This window comes from Perca fluviatilis, chromosome 8 (genome assembly GCF_010015445.1).
Source record: "Perca fluviatilis chromosome 8, GENO_Pfluv_1.0, whole genome shotgun sequence".
In the NCBI taxonomy this organism is placed as follows: Eukaryota; Metazoa; Chordata; class Actinopteri; order Perciformes; family Percidae; genus Perca; species Perca fluviatilis.
Genome location: NC_053119.1, coordinates 38,206,481 through 38,220,610, shown reverse-complemented (window position 1 = coordinate 38,220,610; position 14,130 = coordinate 38,206,481). Strand labels below are relative to the sequence as shown.

The following is a 14,130-nucleotide window of genomic DNA, read 5'->3' as shown; positions in this document are numbered from 1 at the left end:
CCTGTTCAGCCTGAAGGCTGCTGGAAAAGGCTGGAAAACTGTCCGACTTGAGAGCGGCTTTTTGTCACCGCCCCCGGCTGCTGCCACCTGCTCTCGTCTACTTTACAGGCGAGGCGCAGTTCATCTCGAACGAGCCTACTGTCTGAGGTCACATACGGGCGTGAGGCTACATTGCGCATGCATCAAATCGTGCGGCACACACACGTTCCGAACCGAGACAAGCGAACCGAGACAAGCGAACCCAGACAAGCGACAGAGACAAGCGACAGAGACAAGCGAACCGAGACAAGCGAACCGAGACAAGCGAACCGAGACAAGCGAACCGAGACAAGCGAACCGGAGACAAGCGACAGAGACAAGCGACAGAGACAAGCGGAACCGAGACAGCGAAGAGACAAGACGAGACAAGCGAACCAAGACAAGCGAACCGGGACAAGCGGCAGAGACAAGCGAACCGAGACAAGCGAACCCAGACAAGCGACAGAGACAAGCGACAGAGACAAGCGAACCGAGACAAGCGAACCGAGACAAGCGAACCGAGACAAGCGAACCGAGACAAGCGAACCAAGACAAGCGAACCGAGACAAGCGAACCAAGCGGTTCGGATGTTTTTTCATGAACCGTACCACCCCTAGTGTGTGTGTGTCTGTGTGTGTTTGTGTGTGTGTGTCTGTGTGTGTGTCTGCATATGTGTGTGTGTGTGTGTGTGTGACTGTGTGTGTGTGTCTGTGTGTGTCTTTGTGTGTGAGTCTGTGTGTGTCTGTTTGTGTGTCCGTTAGTCTGTGTGATGTTCATATTATGCCCTGTTTACACGTACATGGTTATTTTGACAAATGGAGACATTTCCCTTTGTTTGTGCCCTTCGTTTACACGCAAACGGAGAATTCGCCTCTGAAACCGAGTCTTTCTAAAACCTCCCGCCAGTGTGGAGATTGTAGAAATCTTCGTTTACACCTTTTTATGTAAAATGAGACAAACGGAGGTTTAGGCAGCCGAGAGAGAGAAAGAGGAAGTGATTCGTTGCTGTTGTTGCTATTTTCGGGATTCTGATTGGCTAACGTGGGCTTCAGCTTCTCGTTACACTGCCACCTACAGGTTTGGCGTGCTTTTGACGGCATTGACGGCATATATATACACGGGTAGATATAAACTAACACTTTTCTGAAAACGGACAGCTGTGCACGATGTTATGTTTGAAAACGGAGAGGTTGAAATGTCCGTTTATGAAAAAAACAGCCATGTGTAAACGTAGTCTTAAACTGTCTGTAGTTCAGTCTGTCATGGTTACTAATGTCATGGTTACCCTGTTTGTAAAAACAGTAGGGAACGCTTTGATCTATGTATTGAGATTCCCTTGATCTTTAATCAGCTAACGATCGTAGCACCTGCTGTTAATATGTCACCTGTCGCACACTGCAGCTATTCAGAGACACTGAGAGCGAGCTATCAAATAAAGGAGCTGCCAAAACGATAAGCAGTATCAGTCAAATGACATAATCGTGACCACCACAAGGCCTTTGTGAACGTATTGATATAACATTTATGTGGATAAACATAAAAATGTGGAGATATCAGCGATTTAAATAAGTGGTTTGCTCTGCGTTTCGTTGGGAAATGTGGAGGATGTTTAACATGGAAAGCGAATGGAGGAAGATTTTGACTGTTGTCATTTGGAAGCTCACCGAGCCATGTCATATTGCATAAATGAGGACATTGAAGAATAATAATATGAATACCTACATTTTGATGAATAAATTGTGTATGAGAATGAGAGTAAAAATTGTGGGTGTAAGAGCAATTTATAGAGAAGAGACAAAGATAACTTTTTAAGGCTCCGCACTTCAGTTGATGATATCACCCACTGTAAGTCACTGCAATACACACCCATTATAAATGCAAAAAAATCCTGAAATGATCACTAAACTTAAACAGCTTTTTCATAAAAACTGTAAATATATCAAAACACATAGTAGACCCTGAATACCTGAAATTTTCTTGAATGGTTTAATGTTTGAATCACATCTGTAGGTGAAAGAATGTAGGTAAAGCAGAAGAGGATTTTAAGGATTTGAAGCATGCTCTCATTGACTTTAATGTTAAAATGAAATGTTTAAAAGCTTAATATTTAAAAAGTATAAATAGTAGGAAAAAAGTTTAAGAAGTCCCATCATCTGCTGAAAGAGCTGAAGATTTTGATAGCTGAATGGTTTTAATAGCTGAACGTATGCAGAAGTTACGGCCAGACGACCAAAACACGTACGGAATAATAAAGAACCAAATAACAACAGTTGGAATGCTGCTGAATCAGCATTCCCACTAGGGTCGAGCAGACAGTCTGAAACATTACAAGTTTCTCAAGTGACTCGCACAACCCAGATCAGTTTAGTGAGACTCAGAATAACCCGAATCCTTAAAAGGAATCGAGTTTGCCAGGCCTAGTCTCATCTGGTGTTAGATAGGTGAAGCTTACTCACTCGAATTCCCAGCTCAACATTTTCTCCACCGTACACTTTCATTCCTTCATCGAGGAGTCCGATTTCACCCAGATACTTTCTTTCAGCAACTATGATCCCCATGACAGATGGACTTCTGAAGTGAAAGAAAAGACCTGTTACTATGTATAATTTAAAAACATGTTGCATCACCATAAGCATAAAAGTAAAGCTTTCAGATCATTAAGAATGCCTCATCTAAGATTTGTATATGTACACGATATGTTTGACACATATGTAAGTTGGAACAAGACTGAGCAATTTCACTTAAAACTTACTTTCCAGGCAACGAGCCGTCATTGAGTTTGTAATACTCGTCCGAAAAGCCCTCATACATGCACCATAAAGCCCAGTCGAAGCCTTGTGCAAATGGATCGTATGGAATAACATTGAAGTCATCAAACTTTACATTGTCAAACACAGGGGACGTCACCACCGTTCGGTCAGCCTTGATCTGGGTCAGCAGGGGTTCTGCCCTGAATGAGGGGAAGGAGGAGAGGTGGCTTACCCATCACTTCATTAAACTGTTGTTTCTGGAACAACCAGTGACACTGCTGCTTCATATTTCTTTGGCTCTTTCTATGAAATGACTGTATGTAGCTGGCATGTTATTTGATCAGCAGCTGCTCAGATCAAGCATTCCAAACAGACAGAACACACCCAAATGGTTTTGAATACTTCCATCTCCTGGGCCCATTTTTTCAAAAGTAATCCAGTGGGATTTCGGATCATGGATTGGATCAAATCTTGGAAATGGGTTTTTCAAAAGCAAAAGAGGGATTCCGAACTAAAATCAGATCATGTAATCCAATCTTACATTTGATCTGGATCAAACCTGCCCTTTGGGTTTTTTTCAAAACTGAACTCGGTTTGGAACTTGTTTGGAACTTATTTGGAACTTATTTGATCCAAAAAAACAGGATTATCCTGATCCCATCAGAAGGGTGGATTCAGGTGTGATTTTTCGAACCAAATAAAATCAGTAAATTATCACAAAATCAATGTTTACTGATGATATATAAATTTCTTCATATTTGAAGCATATGTGAAGCATATGCTATGGGCAGTGGTGGCCTAAAGGTAAGAGAAGCGATCTTGTGACCGGGAGGTCGTCGGTTCAATCCCCAGACCGATAAAATCTGGGAAAGGAAAGTGAAAGAGCAGCGCTTGTCCCCTCCCTCATTACCACCACTGAGGTGCCCTTGAGCAAGGTCCTTAACCCCAACTGCTCCAGTGGAGCTGCTCAGTGGCCAGCAGATCAGACTGTGGTTGTACTGGGCAGCTTCCAGGTATGAATGTGTAACTGTGTGAATGTGATCAGGGTGTTCCTGCAAAAGAGAGGCTGCCTCTCAGAGAAAAAAAAATAAAAAGTTTTTCTGTTTCTTAAAATTAAAACAAACAATGGCTATTTGTGGCCACTGGTGTTTTTCCTACATGTTGTTCTTTGCTAAACCAGTAGGCTACACTGTTGGTTCCATTTAAGCCTCTGGTAAACAGGATTTGGTAATCCTGAAATTTGGTATTTGGATCACAGTGATCTGATGTTCCTTTTAAAAAAACTGGCATAAAAACTGGCATAAAAGTAAGATGGATCAGGTGATCCTGGATAGCAAAACCTGAGATTTCTAAATCCTTATCAATTTGATCCAGATTAAGTTTTTGGCCCCAGTTTTTCAAAACATTTAATCTGGATCAAATTGATACGGATTTGAAAATCCCATGTTTTGCCATCTAGGATCACCTGAAAAAAAAATAAGGAATGTAAAAAGTTTCTGTTTATTACAGTGTTTCTGTTTCTTAAAATTATAATATACAATGGCTATTTGCGGCCACTGGTATTTTTCCTACATGTTGTTCTTTGGTAAGCCAGTAGGCTACACTGTTGGTTCCATTTAAGGATTTGGTAATCCTAAAATTTGGTGTTTGGATCACAGTGATCCAATCCAATATTCCTTTAAAAAACTGGCATAAAAGTAAGATGGATCAGGTGATCCTGGATAGCAAAACATGGGATTTCCAATTAAAATTACTTTTTTTTTTAACTGGGCCCTGTGCATTAAGTTTCATTTGTACACAACCCAAGGGAATATTGGTGCAGCATTTGGAAGGTGGAGGGAGCTTCAGACTGAAAAATGTTGAATTTTGATTCAGAGATCTAGTTAATGTTACCCAAATTAGACTGTTTTGTTTTGGCTAATGCGCAATTGCAAAGTCAGTTTGCCAAACTTACTATTGCACTACAAATGAGCTGTGACTAGAAGTCTGAGCAGCACTCACCCTACCCTCGTTACCACCACTGTGCAAGGCCTTTAACACCCTCATTGCCTAAGTGGGCATGCCAGTACACCCGACTGTGGTTGTACTGGGATAAGTCTGTGCTTGGACTGGACTGTTGCAAATGCGTAAATAGGGCGTTCCTAAAAAGTTATTGTTAGCGAAACGTATTGTGGCTAATCAAGGGCTAAGATGTGAAGCAGGCCAACTTAGGCATCAGCTCACCAGAGTCAGTTTGCACTTGGTGGTGATACAGACCCTTCCCTGCATAACATTTGATAACTGTAAACATGGTAATGTTGTCAGTATTGGTGATAATCTTGAGAACTTTAAGTGAATCTCATTACAATTTTAATCAGAAAAAACAGAGGGTTGTTTAGGAAGACACGAGTTAGCACAGCTGCCACCGATATATAACGTTAACGGCTTCTACTTATAGCACCTTTGATGTGGAATCAAATATTACATACATGCCAGTGAAAATGGTATACATAAACCAGGTATAAAAGATTTATTGTTGCCTCATTCTTACCACAGCTCATGGACTTCGATGTGTGCATCCAGGATGGCCACCACGTCAGCAGTAGCAGCCCTCCAGCCAGACGCCCTGGCGTGAGACAGGCCATATGACACATTGTTCCTCACCCTTATGATAGCGAGACTTGGGTTCTCCTGCTCGATCGACTTCACGTACAAGTCAAGGTCACCCTTCAGGTTTTCTAAATTGACAGAAAATGCGGGCATTTTTAAATTTTGATTAGGGGTGTGACAGATGTTGTTTTTACCATAGAAAGTTTAGACGGGGCAGAGACACCAGTTTACATACCGATTACCCAGAGTGCAAAGTACACTTACAATTACAACAGTTGTGATTGTAGACGTGCCTCACATGCTCACAAACTACAGGATGCAATTGAAATTAAATTTAAACATTAAGTTGATGTTGTGATTGTATCCAATTTGAAGTATTTACTGGAATTGTTGGGTCTTTGTAAATTATATTTATTATAGAGTGTGGTCTAGACCTACTTTATCTGTAAAGTGTCTTGAGATAACTCTTGTTATGATTTGATACTATAAATAAAATTGAATTGAAGTTGTAGTTAGTGATGATGTACTGATTAAAAAGGTGTTTCTAATGCATGTATGTTAGGATGGACAAGAATGAGAAACACCATTATATATTGCAATCCAGTGCCACTCCACCACTAATTACAGTCTTGAAATGACTAAATGCTGTTACATCATACAGGGGTTTATGTGCTCTTAAAAAAAAGGAGTGAAATGCTTCCTTGCCTTTTGTTGTTGAGAATTAGATAAGAAGATCGGCACCACTATCATGTCTGTCTGGTAAATATAAGGCTACAGCCAGCACTTGGTTAGCTTAGCATAAAGATGTGGAACAAAGGAAAACCGCTAGCTTGGCTCTGTCCAAAGCTCACAAAGTCCACCTTACCGAAACTCTAAAGCTCACTAATAAACACATACAGTATGTTATTTGTTAAATGTGTACAATAACTGTGGTATAAAAATATATGGTTTTCCTTGGGGTTATGTGCTGGAGCTTTACCATCCTAAATTTTTGTTGTTACCATATCTATGGCATACAAAACTAATTGTTTTTATACTTTTTTGAACAGATTAAACAAACACTGTGTAACATATTAATCAGTGAGCTTTAAACACGTACTAGTAGGCAGATTGTTTTTTGTTTTTTCTAACTTTGGACAAAGCCAGGCTAGCTGTTTCCAGTCTTTATGCTAAGCTAAGCAGCTTCTGACTGTAGCATAATATTTTACCATACAGATATGATAGTGATATCAACCATGGAATGCCATCTAACTCTTGGCAAGAAAGTTTATTTATTTATTTCAGGTTTATTTAACAGGGACAATGCACACTAATAATACATATACAAATGTACAGTGTGCCAGAATTAGCCAAAAGGCTATTTTAATGCGCTGTCCCTGGACAGATCGTACAATGTCACACCTAAAAAGATTATAATAGTACATATAAGTTTAGTCCTATACAAGTAAAATTGACTATAAATGTAAAAAGAAATGATCAAGCATATAAACAAAAACAGTTGGTCGATATCAACACCAACACCAACAAACATACACACACAAGCCACACTGTCAGTCCAACAACCTCATAGGCATAACACAAGTGACACAAACAGGCAGGACAGGAAAGACAAGATAGCAGCAAGACTTTGTAACTCCATGAAATGTTGACAGTCCTGATTACCTGTTAGCCACTCCTTTAAGTCAAATTTAAAAGAAACATAAGTTTTTGAGTGAAAAGTGAATACCGGTACACGTTTTCCAAAATGTCCCAATTCCCAAAACTATTACTTTAAAGCCAAAAGTTCATGTGACAAAATGCATTTTAGGAGATTTTACAAGACTGCTTAGAAAAGTAGAAACGTTCATCACAGAATAACACCCATAACATAGATTAGAGCCTAACAGTAAAAAACAAAAACAAAGTTAAAATATGAGCAGCAGTGGCATTGCACAATGAAACGTGATTTCAGCCTGTGGTGTCTCGCGGTATGACAGTAGCCTATAAATAATGGATCTACCTGTTTATGACACGTTTGCACAACCTCATCAATTTGCATTCAACTTACCTTCAGAGCTATTGTCATCCACCAATATGATCTCCTTCAGCAGGTGTTTAGGGGTGCGGTCAATGATACTGCGCATAGCTCTTTTAATAATAGACAGGGCCTCATTCAGGTAGATCAACACTACTCCAATACTTGGTAAGTCTTCTGGGTAACTCTTTTTCAGACACCTATTCAGAAACAGAAGGATTTCTAAAACCACCATCTTTCCATCAGTGAGCTGTGTAAATGCTTTATCTAAAGACAAACCATGTGAACAGAGAGGTGAAGGATAATCAGCAAACAATGAACTGGATGGGAGGGACCATTTCTTTAGCTTATATCTGTATATGAATTGAAATGACAGCTCTGACATCATAAGAAATTGTTGTAGCCTACCTTGGATCCCTGGTATCTGGAAGAGCTCGATCTAGAGGAAGGCGATCGCTGAGAAAAACGTTGTATCCATACTTGACAAACAAATCCTGTGCCTCTCTTTGGTCATCCTCCGAGAGATTTTCCCCCCAATTCACAAACAGGGAAGATTTAGGAAACAGTTTCTTAGACTTTTTCTCTTGAGGAGTCTCCTTTTGGTCCGGGATTTTTGCTTCAGGTTTCTCTTTCTGCTCTGGCTGTGTTTTGACAGTTGGCTGTTCGACCTCTGCAGCTTTTCTCCATCTGAGTCTGTCCTCTTCCAGCATTTTCTGCATGGTGTCCTGCTTTTTCTCAAAAGCTCTGACTACATTGTTTTGACAAAATGATGACAGGGAGAGAGTCAAATGAGCAGCATAATTACTGATGATTACATGTTTTCTTATTTTAAATAAAGCATTTTTGGTAACACTTTACTTGAAGGTATCTACAAAAAGTGACATAACACTGTCATGAACACATGAACACATGAACCCTAACTCTAACCCTAACCATAACTTGTCGGAAAAAACCGAATGACTTACTAAATGAAGTGTTATGTCATAAACGTTTATGACTTGTTTATAATGTTTGTGACAAGTTCAATAATTTTTTTCAAGACTATTTTTTGGTGGCTTTTTCCTTTATTACATAGTGACAGTGGATAAACATGAAAGGGGGACAGAGTTGTGGGATGACACGCAGCAAAGGGAAGCAGGTCGGATACAAACCCGCGCCACTGGTCGAACTGGGGAGCTAGAAACCATTCATCTAATGTTTGACTCCACATCTGCAAGTATTCTTTTGGTGACACGTATTATTTTAATGCAATATCATTTTGTCAGATGATTGAAAGCATAAAATACTTTTGAGTAACTACTTGTGTAGTGAACAGACATTTAATCCTTCTGCTTACCTTTCTAACACTGAATGAATGAGTTAATGTCAAGGAAGTTAAATTTCATTTTTTTTATTTCAAACAAAAATAAATATAAATATATAGCTATAGAACTATAAAATAAAATATAAAAATACAAAAGTGCGTAGCAACACACCAACAAGAACAATATCTATACAGTGTTACAAATAATATTTAAAATACTATTACAATTAATATTTTCAAAAACTGTCCGAAAAGGAGCAGGATGAAGCCGAAGCTTGTGATATTTCCCACCCTCATTCAACTTCAACTCATTCCTTTATACATCATATATATTTTACAACAGGATAACCAAACGTACCAAACCCTTTTATTTATTTACCTAACCCAATTTCCGTAATCCACCACCCCGTAACAAATCATACAGAACCCGACTTTCTTTCCATTTCCCCATCTCCATTGCCTCAACTCACAAAGATTGTTGATGCTTGTCTCCAGATGTTTGTCAGGCTCTTGTCCACCCTTTAGAAACATGCCCACATAGACGAGGAGCCCGATCCCCCCCAGTATGATGATTGACCGCTTGAACCACACTGCTCTCATAGTGATAGCGCACAGACTGAACCCCCAGCAAGGGAATGGAAAACCTTGAAAGACGCGCGCTGACTACTGACTACAAAGTGCGTGAGCAATGAGGTGAGACCCGTTCTTCCTGTATTACTTGCCCATATGAAGCTGAGAAGTCAAACAACATTTAGCACCTCAACTGTGTCGGAACTGCAGCTGAAGGAAAATGTATTATAATAAGTTCTTACAACACATTGACGCATAAAGAAAACTTTTAGGGTAAACTGTGAGAAGGTAGAGAGGGCAGTTAAGCTTTTTTTCCCCTTCTTTTTTATATATAGCTTGCTGGATTCCTTTTCTTCATGTGTTGGGTGCAGTCAGGAGCAATACAGGCAGTGGTGGAATGTAACTAAGTACATTTATTCAAGTACTGTACTTAAGTACAAATTTGAGGTACTTGTACTTTACTTGAGTCTTTTCTTTTCATCCCACTTTCTACTTCTACTCCGCTGCATCCCAGAGGGAGGTTCAGGTGCACCAATCAGGGCCAGGGGGGGTGGGTCAATCACTCATGCACACACAGTCATTCTTCTTGTGTGTGTGTGTGTGTGTGTGTGTGTGGGGGTGTTTAGAAGAAGTTTTGGGCTTTAGCAGAAAGGGGGGGGGGACTGAGAAGTTGTCGATGTTCAAATTCTTTGGCCTAGTCCTGGATCTTCACAATCCTACCTACAGCACCTTTAAGTAAAGGATCTGGATCGTCTTCCACCACTGAATATAGGCTATATTTATATATATGCAACAAGTCAATGTAATATTTGTGACATTAACAACACAGTATATAGTAAATGAATGCTCAAATGTTAAAGGTCTTAAAACATAAATAAGCGTCTCTGTGAGGCTAGGCACAGCTGGCTTTGAGCTAAATTCTAACGTCAGCATGCTAACATGCTAATATTTAAGAGGTCATTTTTACCATGGTAACCCTTGTGCATCCCTTAAGAAGTTGCTTAGATGTCCTTGGAGGACAAAAATGTCCGGCATAACAAAACTGCCATACAATTATGTACAGTATTAATCAGAGATGGCAAAAGTACTCACTTCCCGTACTTAAGTAGAAGTACAGATACTTGTGTTAAAAAATACTCTGGTAAAAGTAGAAGTACTGATTTAACTTCTTTACTTAAGTAAAAGTAACAAATTACAGGCTTTGAAATGTACCTTAAAGTATAAAAGTAAAAGTAGCCTTGCGAATGACAACCACTTTTTATGCAAAGCTACCTGGACCACGCACGTTACTAGAGTAAGATGAGAAACTTCAGTGGACATAAAAACCAGGCTCTTTATATGCCATTGTCTACATTTTAAATGGATGTCTGCCAATCATCACATATATGATTATTGTGACAGAGACTGGGACTCTGCAATAACGATTCTGACTGAGTAGCAAGATATGAATTCAATTGTGATTCTGTGAGAATTCACAGATCCAGTTTCTCTTTTTAATCGTCCCCTTAACATTTAAAGGAATCTACATGTATGTGTGCTCAAATATAGAAAGAAAATAAAGGATACAATATGAATTACTAAACATAGATTAATTAAGAAGTTCCCCATACTTTTAGAGTTACACAGCACATTGGCCAGGAGTCATACTTGATGCCTAGCCTATCTCAAACATCTCTCTCAGATAAGGCCAGGGATGATTGGGAATGTCTTGCTGCTTGTCTGCCTAATCTCTGGGATCTCTGTTTTCTTCATTTTCAATCATGTCGCCGTCCATACTATAGTGCTAACGTTACCACCATCAAGCTGCAATTATTTGCCGCAAATGAATGCAGAATGGCGGCCCGAATCTGTCGAGTCGTCTTGTAGTGGTGCGTTACATACAACGTACGCTACAGTATATTCCCATCCAATTAGATTGAATTCGGTATTGATCAGCGTGAAAAATAACGGTAACTCCAGTGAAATTATACCGTGGTAAAGTTGGTTTTATATTGGACGTTGGATATTCGACACATTCGAAAAATCTATTATGCAGCTTACGCTTTCAACCTATTCATGTCAAACCACTTGTGATGAACTCAGCTAACCACCCAAATACACAAAACTTATTTTTTCAAAAAACTCATCCTTTAATTTTTAAATATTTTTTATGTAAAAGAATGCTTTAAATCTATTATGCAGCCTGTCCTTTGACCTATTCAGGTCAAACCACTTGTGATGAACTCAGCTAACCACCCTACACATTGCACAAAGCTTATTTTTTCAAAAAACCCATCCTTTAATTTTTTAAATATTTTTTTATGTAAAAGAATGCTTTAAATCTATTATGCGGCCTGTCCTTTTGACCTATTCAGGTCAAACCACTTGTGATGAACTCAGCTAACCCCCCTACACATTGCACAAAGCTTCTTTTTTTAAAAAACCCATCCTTTAATTTTTTAAATATTTTTTAATGTAAATAAATGCCATAAATCTATTATGTGGCCTGACCTTTTGACCTATTCACGTCAAACCACTTGTGATGAACTCAACTAACCCCCTACACATTGCACAAAGCTTATTTTTTTAAAAAACCCATCCTTTATTTTTTAAATATTTTGTGTAAATAAATGCCATAAATCTATTATGTGGCCTGACCTTTTGACCTATTCGTCAAACCACTTGTGATGAACTCAACTAACCCCCTACACATTGCACAAAGCTTCTTTTTCAAAAAAACATCCTTTAATTTTTTAAATATTTTTTATGTAAATAAATGCCAGAAATCTATTATGCGGCCTGACCTTTTGACCTATTCAGGTCAAACCACTTGTGATGAACTCAACTAACCACCCTACACATTGCACAAAGCTTATTTTTTCAAAAACCCATCCTTTAATTTTGTTTTGTTTTGTCTTTGTGCAATGTGTAGGGTGGATAGCGAGTTCATCACAAGTGGTTTGACGTGAATAGGTCAAAAGGTCGATACCTAACATAGATTTATGACATTTTAATATTAAAAATATTTAAAAAATAAAAGGATGGGTTTTTTTAAAATAAGCTTTGTGCAATGTAGGTGGTTAGCTGAGTTCATCACAAGTTGGTTTGACCGAATAGGATCAAAAGATCGAGCTCATAATAGATTAAAACATATTACATAAAAAAATATTTAAAAATTAAATTGGGGTTTTTGAAAACGAAGCTTTGTGCAATGTGTAGGTGGTTAGCTGAGTTCATCACAAGTAGTTTGACATGAATAGGTTGAAAGGGCAAGCTGCATAATAAATTTTCGAATGTGTCGAATATCCAACGTCCAATATAAAACCAACTTTACCACGGCTGAAATTATTTGAAACTTGCTAGTGAGGACTAGATTAGGACCGTATTTAAAGCTGATGCTGGTTTCAAACTTCGCCCCCAGGTGTGTCTGTAAAACACGGACAACTTCTCTCTTTTGATGCTTGGGAATGACGTTGCGCGTAGTAGCGGCGTAGACCTAGCTAACAGGTGAAGAACACAAACAACTAAATCACTAGCTAACCTACTTTAACTGTGCAGGAACTATAGACCAATACAACAACAGGCTTAAATGAACTGACAACATAAGTTATACGACTTACAGTTCTCAAGGGCCCACACACCATCTCAACTGATTATCCTCCGGACAGCAGTCTCTTTTTTCTCATTTTTTTTCTGTTTTTTTTTTGTGGCGTGTCCGCGCTATTCTTCGACATTACAACCTCTTGTACAAAACTAAAGTAACGAGCCAATTTTTAAAATGTAAGGAGTAGAAAGTACCGATATTCGTGTTAAAATGTAAGGAGTAAAAAGTAAAAATTACACAAAAAAAAATAGTAAAGTAAAGTAGAAATATCCGAAAAATCTACTTAAGTACAGTAACGCACGTATTTGTACTTCGTTACTTCCCATCTCTGGTATTAATATTATTATCCCACTTTTAACTGAGTGATCCTAACTACCAAATATTCATTCTTTTTTATTTATTTTTATTTTAACCCTTTGCCAATTTGTTTACATAATGCCAATGTTGTGGTTTTTATGATTTTTTTTTGTGATTACTAAATGCTAGGGGTATTTTTTTTTTACAGTCTGGGATATGTCCATTTTTAGCAGTGTAACGGTAGTTACTGTTAGCGTTAACTATTAAACTCGTTGTTATTAAATATATGTACTTTTGGGCCGTAGGTAGAGTAAGAGCACGGAGACAGCTTCGACTGTATAGCCTAACTTGGTCCACTGTAATGAGACTCTTCAATCGTAGGACAACTCAAGACTCATAACAAAACGTGCTTCATCATCTCAACATCATATATCTCCGCCAACATAACTGTTACTGAATTACAGGCAGGGTATAACATGTTAGAAAGCTCTCTTGTTAACTCAAGGAACAGAATACACTATGAAGCTACAATTAATGGAAATATGTGGCTTATTTCATAACTACATCTGTTAACTAAATAGTCACAAAATAAATCTCATTTTACAGCAGGAACATGGCAGTCCTCCATAATAGAGCAGCGATACCCTGAGTGGAAACCAGGAACATATGTATTTGCCCAATAGAGGAAACATGAGAAAATGGGGGCGGCACTCTAGTTCACCCAGTGGGAGTAATGCGCCCCATGTGGGCTGATGTCTCTTGGCGCGCGGGTTTGGGTCCGCCTGAGGCCCTTTGCTGCGTGTCCTCCCCGTCTCTCCCGCCTTTCCTGTTTATCCACTGTCTCTCACTCTTAAATAAAGGGAAAAAAGCCCCCCAAAAATAATCTTTAAACATGAGAAAATACCTCAATCTTGTGAAAAATAGCACAAATTACAATTCTGAAGGCTCTAGATTGAAAGCCTGATATAATAGAATGCATGATTTGTTTTACTGTAATGGCCGTGTG

The 14,130-nt window shown here is 38.8% G+C and overlaps 1 protein-coding gene across 1 annotated transcript in view; it reads right to left on the bottom strand.

Annotated features, from left to right (window-relative positions):
• LOC120563882 (probable polypeptide N-acetylgalactosaminyltransferase 8) overlaps positions 1-9,653 on the bottom strand; it is a 34,659-nt gene extending 25,006 nt beyond the window's left edge. Inside the window, exons 1-6 of the mRNA XM_039808361.1 lie at positions 9,145-9,653; positions 7,780-8,128; positions 7,405-7,571; positions 5,299-5,485; positions 2,771-2,968; positions 2,475-2,589 (exon numbers count right to left, since the gene is read on the bottom strand). Of these exons, the coding sequence (XP_039664295.1) occupies positions 2,475-2,589; positions 2,771-2,968; positions 5,299-5,485; positions 7,405-7,571; positions 7,780-8,128; positions 9,145-9,274 (1,146 nt within the window). The 5' untranslated portion in view covers positions 9,275-9,653. The remainder of the gene's footprint in view (positions 1-2,474; positions 2,590-2,770; positions 2,969-5,298; positions 5,486-7,404; positions 7,572-7,779; positions 8,129-9,144) is intronic.
• Positions 9,654-14,130: the final 4,477 nt, after the last annotated feature.